General features: G+C 29.3%; 1 protein-coding gene across 1 annotated transcript; it reads left to right on the plus strand.

Moving 5' to 3' along the window:
* Window positions 1-2,779: 2,779 nt before the first annotated feature.
* On the plus strand, window positions 2,780-4,816 carry LOC145843284 (cullin-3-like). Its single transcript, XM_082950747.1, has one exon. The coding sequence runs from the start codon at window positions 2,780-2,782 to the stop codon at window positions 4,814-4,816; it is 2,037 nt and encodes a 678-aa protein (XP_082806873.1).
* Window positions 4,817-9,045: the final 4,229 nt, after the last annotated feature.

Raw genomic sequence — 9,045 nt, forward strand, 5'->3', positions numbered from 1 at the left:
AACACAAGTTTATTCTCATTTCAATAAAACCAATTTTAGCTGTTAGAGCTTGAAGCAACAATCTTGAAATAGGGTTAATTAAAAGTTAGAAACTCAGAATAATTTAAAAATCAGTGTTAAATTTGATGCGAGTTGGTTTTTAGTGATGTTTTGAATATTAAATGTTGAAATAACAACTAAAAGTAAAAGTTTAATCTAGTTTTAATCGAAATAGTTTTATGTGTTATAGCTTCAAGCTACAAACCTGATAGATTTGATTAATAAGTATGTGTTTTAAGTTGTTTTTCAACAAAGTTTGTGAACAACACAATTGCTGTCAAGTAAGAGTTTTGATTTTTTTCTAATAAATTATTGTATTAATTTATTTATTTATCTACTGAAATATTTTTAACATTTTAATTTTTTAACTTATAAAATATCTATAGAAAATAAAAACTCTAGCATAAACTTCAGTAATAAAAATAAATTATAACTTTTTTTTTAAATTTATAAGTTGTGTAAATTCTGTTAGATCAAATGGTTTGTATTAATTCATACTCACAAGGTATTTTAGTTTCCTTTTATTAATTTTGTTATTAATATTATGATATTTTAAATTTTTTTTTAAACCTTTTTTAAAGTAAGAAAAAATCATATATTTTTATTTCTAAAGTTTATGCAAGAGTTATCATTTCATAAAGATTTTCTATTTTATTGGTTTTTTTTTAAGTATACCTAAATCTTAGCTAAATTATGATTTTTATTTTTGTTTTACTAGAATTATTCCTTGAGTCTACCATTAAAAAAAAATGGGAAAACATTTTTACCAAATAAACACTCTATAAAAATACTACACCTATGTTAACAGGGTAGCTACTTAACTTGGTTAACTTAAAAGGCTGTAACTTGACAATTTAGGCTAAAAAAAAAACATTGAAAACCCTGGAAATGAGGAAATCTTAAAAATACTGGGAAAACCTGGAATTTTGTGTATAAAAAATCACTAAAAAACATGGTAAAATCTGCAATTTTTAATAATTTTTAAATGTAAAGTAGAAAAATTTTATTCAACACAAAATATATGATAAAGATGAAAATTTTGTGTCATAATCAAAAGTTTTCCACCAAAAATACAATTATATTACCTTTACAATATCTTTTTAGTGTGATTATATATTTTAGCACAGTTTTAAACCTCAAAAATCAAGTTTAATCTTTAAATAGAAACAAAACAAGTACCTTAACAAAACCTGGAAGAATTTTGAAAACTTGGAGAAAATTTTCCTAAAGTCAGGGGCAACCCTGTGTAAATTATAATGCTTATGGTTTTTTAATGATTTTTTGAGTGTTGAATTTTGAAACAACTACAGAAAATAATGGTTGATCTTATTTTATAAACCAATTTTAGTTGGTATAGCTTGAAGCAACAATCCTGAAATAAGGTTGATTTAAAGTTAGACACTCAGGATAGTTATTTTTATTTTCACGATAATTGAAGCAACTATTGTGGTTTTTATAAAAAATTAAGGTAACTTTACGTATTTCTTAAAACCTTAAAAGTAGACCTTAAAACAGGAAGAATTTCAAAGCCTGGAAAAAAACATATCTCAAATATACAAAAATATAAAGTCAGTGGCAACCCTGTGTTAAACTAAATGCTAGTGGTTTTTTAATGATTTTTAAATATTTAATGTTAAAATAACCAAAGGAAAAACAAAGTTTAATCAAATCCAAAAAAACATATTTAAGGTTTGAGAGCTTGAAGCTTTAAATAAAAAACATTTTAAAAGTATGTTAATAATATGTTAAATAAGGATTAAAAAAATCGAGATGACCAAGTATTTTTAAATATTGTTTAAAACTACTCAGGACAGATTTAAGTGTTTTTGTTGAACATAAAAGATATCTCAGGATATATTTGAGTAAGGATAGTTTTTTGACTTGAAAAATGACAATCCTTTTTATTGTAAAACTGATACATAATTAAATATTCTTTTATAAATCAAGTGTAGTTTAAATTTTTAAACTAAGTTTTTCAAATGATGTTCAAGTATGCCCCAAGCTTAGTTTGTAATTTAGATCAACTAATCAAATTATCCAATAACTACGCCTATGTTTAGTTAAACGCTTTGAAATTGTGGTATTTTTATGATTTTTTGAATAATGTTTACTAAAATAACAACAGGATATAAAAGTTTAGTGTCAACACATAACAATTATTTGCAGCTGGTAGTGCTTCTAGCAACAACATTTACAAATAACACTAATAAATAGGGTTTATGAAAAATTAGATGGACAGGACAATTTTTTTTATTTAATTGTAACTAAAGGTAGTTGATTTCTAATATAGAAAATAACAACAAATTATTAATTCTGTTATTTTTATAGTGAATAATAGTTGAAAGTTATTTCAAACGATCAAGTTTATTTTAATTTTTATACTAAGTTGTTCAATATGTTGTTCAAGTTTACCTGAAGCTTAGCTTGTAATTTTGAAAATTTATTTTCTATATCAAGTTTTGGGTTATATAAAATCAGAATAATTTTAGGTATTTTTAATCCTAGTCCTTTTTCATTAACTCTTGAATGAAAAATGGTTGTTCCATATTCATATATAAGATTTTTTATAGACAAATATGTTAAACTTTTTTAATAATAAACCTTTGCATTTTATTCTAGTACAGAGTATTTCTTTCATATAATTAAAATTAAATTAAGTTAAATGTACATGTATTAGTAGAAACTTAACTTTTTTCTAACTCATTTAGAATTTTTGTAGAGAGTTTAGTTGTAAATAAAAATGGCAGACCAAATTGTCGATAAATACAAGAGTTGTGATGACAACAGGCTCGGCGAAATTATTTTCGTTGAAGGCGACCTGAAAAAGTTTAACATTGAGTACTGGCATCCTGAACTCAATAAGTACAAAGATTTCAGGCACGAAGATTGTATGAACAACTTAAGATTGGGAACGAGACATCATTTGAAGGTAAATTTCGAAGACAACGAGTTTACCGACGGTGATACAAACATGTGGTACAATTCGTACGACTGCACACACCACCAACACGCTGAAGAGATGTACAAAATGTTTGTGGAAGAAGTTCATAAACATCTTGTGGAAAACGTTTTGCCAAAGCTCCTACCGGTTCAAGATGAGAGCTTGCTCCAAGCACTTGCTTTTAACTGGAACACCTACAAAACAACAATTGATAATTTCTCAGAGCTTTTCAAGCATCTTGAGCTTTGGATTGAAGATGTTCCAGAAGACGAAGTGCCAAAAGACGGAATTAAAAAGATTGGCTTGAAAGGGTTCAAAAAAGAAATCGTTTTGAATATAGATATCAAAGAAAGGTTGAAGACAATTCTTAGTCAAACTACTGACAATCACAGAGCTGGCATGGAAGTTAATTGCGACGAAATAAAGACTCTTTGTGACATGCTAGTCGAGATGGAGTGTTACGAAGAAGTTTTCGAAAAAAATTTCTTAGACCAAGCAGAAGAATACTACTTAAGGGTCGCAGAAAAAAACATTGTTGACATGTCGTCACACGAGTACGTTGTCGCGGTCGAAACTTTAATTGCAAACGAAAAAGCACGCACTGGTTCGTACGGTAATGAAAAAACTACTGATAAGACCAGAAGCGTGTTACAGAAAATTCTCATTTCTGACCAATTGCAAGCAATAGCTTATCGCGTAGGATGCGGCGGAGTTCCGAGAATGTTCGAAGAAAAATCGGAAGAACAGCTTAAGAGTGTGTACCAAACTTTCAAAAGAGTCAAAGGTGGACATAAAATCATGCAAGACTGTTTGGCAAGTTATGAACTAGCAGCAGGTGAAAAATTGTTGGAAGAAACGGCTATACCATCACAAGCCGCGAAGAAAGTCATCGGATTGTTTGAGCTGAAGAACACTTGTAATAGACTTGTGACCAACTCCTTTTCCGACAACCATGAGTATAAGCTTGTGGTCGACGGCACCTTTAATAAAATTGTCACCAACAAAAAAGTCTGTGAACACTTGTGCATTTATATTGACATGAAAAAAATTAAATTTTACTCAGGTCAGAAACAAAATGAGATGGAAACAGTTTTAAATCACTTCACGACCATTTACAGAAAAATAACCGAAGAAGTAAAACCTGATTTCAACGCAGCGTTTAAAAAGTATTTGTGCAAAAGACTCGTGAGGCCCAAATCTCCATACATGGCCTATGACAAAATTATTGTTGATTGGTTGAAAGAATTCGGCCACCCGTACGACTCAAAAGAACCGATCAAGATAATAAAAGACTTCGAGGCGTCCAGAAAGTTGAACAAAGCCTTCAGGAAAGAAGGAAATCCTTGCAGAGATGTTAATTCGACTTTCAGAGTAGTGAGCGCTCGCACATGGCCTGCTTATAAAAGGCTTGACGCAAATCTTATACCTGCGGTTGTAAGAGACAGCTTTGAAAGATTTCAAAATTTCTACCATCATAGAGCGGAGGAGAACACGTACAAGACTTTGAGAGTTTTGAACAAGAACTTTTTAGCCGAAGTAAGCTTAGACTTATCAGTCAAGACATACACTCTGCAATTGTACTCATATTACCAGATACCAGTTATTGAGCTTTTCAATCAGAGAAATCAATTTACTTTCGAAGAGATGTTAAACGAAACTAATTTGTCGGAAAACGATTTAACGGAAGTACTTCGTTCTCTAACAAACGAGAAATCCAAAATTCTTTTGAAGAATCCTTATGGTAATACTTACTCACCCACTGACAGCTTCACGGTCAACCAAGGTTTTGATCATGAGTCCGACAGGATCTACGTCCAAATGCTTCCGAAAGCTTAAATTTGGCGGAAACAGCGTTTTTAGTTATAGGTTAAAAAATTTAAAAATATACATGTTCATAGTATGTATAAATAGTGATATATGTTCTAGTTTTTGATTACCTTTTGTTAAATGAAATTTCCTAAAATAAAAAACATCTTTATATAAGTAAAATAATTTGAAAAATTTAGCAGCACTTTTACTTAAAGCTTTGTTAAAGGCTATGTTAAACTTTTTAAAGGCAAATTTTGATTTTGAAACGTACTTTTTTTTATTTTTTTGAAACTCGTTTCTTGTTCTTATGTCTAAGTTTTTTAGGTGCAAATAAATTAGTTTATATTACTAAAATGTTTTGTGTATTTTTTTAAACTTACATTAATCAGATTTAAACTGCTTATTTATAATATAGTACTTATATGTAGATGAAAAATAATTATTGTAATAATTTAAAGTATCTTTTGTTGAACAAAACTACATAAATTTGAACTCCTTTTAAATTTATACTCAATTTTTTTTTAAATTGTTCTTTACATTTTTTGAAATAAGGCTAAATATATTTTAAAATATTGTTAGTTTCAGTAATCTAAAATGATTCTTATTATACTTTACGATGCATAAACAAAAAAACTGTTTGTAGGTGTTAATTATGCCTTTACACAGTGGGCTGGCAAGTAGCCATTGACTATTTTCGCGACTAAACAGATAAAGCATGATTTTTATTTAATTGTTTAGAGCAGGGTTTCGTCTTTTAAAAACTGGGTTTGTTTCTGTTTTGCTTAAAGTATACTAAAAGTTATGTAAGCTTAAATGTAGCTAAAGTTTGCTTTTTTATTTGAAGTTTAAAAAAGCCTCGAAAAATGCTTAAATTTTTGTCAAAATTAAGGTCTACATCTACTGTTAAAAAACGCCTTATAAGCTTTTATACAAATACTTTTTTTAAGTTTTTTCAGTTCTTTGGTTTAATGTTAATTGAAAAAAGTCAAAATTCTTTGAATATTTAAATGTTAAAGTATATTATTTCTCATTTAAAAAATCTTCTATTCTCGCCGAAAATTCAATGATGATTTTGTGGCAATTTAGGGTATTCTTCAGGGTTAATTTTCTCAATTCGCCACCGTAGAACCAACATAATTTTTTTTATAATAATTTAGTAAAAATGACAAGGAATCTATATACAAATTTACAGACAAATCTATCATGTGAAACATAGATATTTTTTTAGGTTTTGACAAGCGATATTTCTGTTTAAAAAAATTGATATAATATCCTATCCCTGGTTTTTCACTGACAAAAAGACCATTTTGTATGTTCTAGAAGGTTCTTAATGTGTATAGATTCACTTACTTGTGTTTACAGATCATTTAAGCTCCAAGAATGATGAGAACAGTTAGTATTGGTAGCTTAGTATATGTTTTAGTTATTGAAATATTTTTTTTTACTATTTTAGCAAATAAAAAGTTTTCTTGACAAACCATATCCCACAGGCCATGGTGGAACTTCTACAACAGGTAACGTAGTCAAAACTTTGCTAAACACTAATAATAGGACTCTGCTGATGTTAGTTTAAAAGAAAACATTAACAAAATTATTTTGTATGTTCTATTATTTTATGGCCTATAAATTCTAACAGAAAGATTATTGTAGAGAAATACCCAGTTTTATTTCAAAAAAACAATGATGCTGGTCATGTCGGTTAAATGGATTCGCTTTACTTTAACTGCGCATACTGTTCTTGCACATAGTGCTAAACTAATTGAGCAAAACAACAGTAGAGATTTGCTAAATTTCACCGAAAGTGTATTGAAAGCTAACAACAAGTTTCTAAGACAGTGCAGAATGAACTTTTCAAGGAAAACTTCTTAGTATGAAAACTTAACAGACTGTTTAAATCGATTATGGGACAAGAGTGACTACGATCTTAACAACACTTTAGACAGACTGAATTGCACTTATTGTAAAGAAGTCGGACATACTGCGCGTAGTTGTTTGCAGCTAAATGAAAAAATTTCATCATGTAGTTCAGAACTGGAAACGTTGTTACATATTCTTTGTGCTACTGAATAGAGTGTTTTATTTATTTGAGAAACTTAATTTCAAAGAAGTTTTTAAGAACTTACTGTTCGACTTATATTTTCTAGTAAATTTAAAGTGCTTTTTTTTAATCACAGGCTAAATTATTTTGTTTTTTGCACTGTTTTGCAACGAATAAATGTTTTTATTGTTTAAAATGTTTACGGTTTTTTTCTTTTGATAAACTGGTACAAATTTAACGTTATTAATAAAACAAACTTTGATATACAAAGATCAGACTTAAATTAAAAATAAACTGTATTTAAAGTATTGTTTCACCCGGCTCGATATTGAAGATTCTTTTATATTTAAACTAAAATTGAAGTAAATTAGACTCTCTTGAGGTAGCCAATTATAACTTTCTTTTTTCTAAGTTTCTTTCTTTAAAGTTTCATTAAAAATAAAAATCTAAACTATTTTTTAAATAAAAACAAACAGAATTCTTATTGTAACACTAAGTGTTACTTTAAATTGTATTATAGCGCTTCTTATGACAGTTTTATGTCAATGGCCGTTTGATCCCCGTTTTCAACCCACTGTGCTTTATTAACATTTTTTTTTCAAAATATAAAACTTTTTTAGTTGTAGAAGTTTAAACATTTTTTAAGAACAGGTGGAACTTGAGTATCCTAGTTTGAGTTTTCATGTAACTATTTAGTTAACCTATTTAATATTTGAAATATTGATGATTTCATATTTATATTAAGTCGTTTTTGGAGCATATTCTTTCATTAAAATAACTACAGTGTTCATTCTATAAATTATAATTTCTATTTTTGGGTCTACTATTGTTCTAACAAAATAATTTTAACCACTAGAAAACACATTTTTTGCAAACTATGGATTTGGAGGGATTAATCATTTGTAGTTACTGCTTTTGTTCAAGAACTTGATTTTAATTGATTTTAGATTGTTAAGGCTATAGGGGGTCCAACTTGATTTTTACAAATTGATCTTAGTTGATAGATTTTAATCTCAGCTACAAGATACTTTTTACAGCTTAACAAAACAAAAAGTAGTTTTCGAGAGACAAGGGGTCAGGCCGGCCAGCTCAATACCTTCCTTATAGATGGTGGAAACTAAAAAGGCGAAAAAAAAAACTACTTCATTAAAAATCTATCTCCTCCTACAGTTTTTAAGCAATCTTATTCAAATTTTTACAATATACTCTTTAATAAATTTTAAATCATTTAAATGTAGGAACTTTTTTTTATTTTATAAAAAGGTCCCCTTTTTCCAAAAAAAAAAGTGTTTGTTTTTGAATTTTAGACCTTAAATTTGTAAATTTCAATTACTTGAATCTCCAACTTTCAAAAGCTTTAAACTGTGTAAATAAATATTGGCTAAAACTGATCAAACGAGCGCAGACTACAATCTCACAACAAGCTGACAATGTCTGAGACGTTGAGCTGTGAATGATATAGCTGTTTCATTTTTTCAACTTTGCCCACAAGCGGTCGCTTCAGTGCTTAGTACTTAAGCCCGCTTGTTTAAGATCAAAATAGCGGTTTCTCGCGACTATTCCTGCCTGATGAGTCCTAATAAGGACAAAACCGGTCGTAGGATTGTCTCGGATGCTGTTGTTGTTGATCTTGCGGTAAAGTTCATTGTTTATTATCGATGGCATAAAACATCTCAACATTGTTGATGATGGCCGAAATAAATATTGGCTAAAACTGATCAAACGAGCGCAGACTACAATCTCACAACAAGCTGACAATGTCTGAGACGTTGAGCTGTGAATGATATAGCTGTTTCATTTTTTCAACTTTGCCCACAAGCGGTCGCTTCAGTGCTTAGTACTTAAGCCCGCTTGTTTAAGATCACAATAGCGGTTTCTCGCGACTATTCCTACCTGATGAGTCCTAATAAGGACAAAACCGGTCGTAGGATTGTCTCGGATGCTGTTGTTGTTGATCTTGCGGTAAAGTTCATTGTTTATTATCGATGGCATAAAACATCTCAACATTGTTGATGATGGCCGAAATAAATATTGGCTAAAACTGTGTAAGGAAAGGTTTTTTTGAAAATTTGAGTTACCTAGCTTAAAAAACCTAGGAGAAAATATTTTTTAAGTGAAATGGATATTTCTGCGTTTTTAGCTTGCGCCTTTCATTAGGTCCCCCTATGGAACTCTACGGCTTTGACTGCTTATATCTCAAAAACTACTTTTAATTTTG

This window comes from Thalia democratica, chromosome 8 (assembly GCF_965202585.1).
Source record: "Thalia democratica chromosome 8, ktThaDemo2.hap1.1, whole genome shotgun sequence".
NCBI lineage: Eukaryota > Metazoa > Chordata > Thaliacea > Salpida > Salpidae > Thalia > Thalia democratica.

Coding starts and splice junctions, on each gene's coding strand:
- LOC145843284 (XM_082950747.1), top strand. CDS start 2,780: ATGGCAGACCAAATTGTCGATAAATACAAGAGTTGTGATGACAACAGG.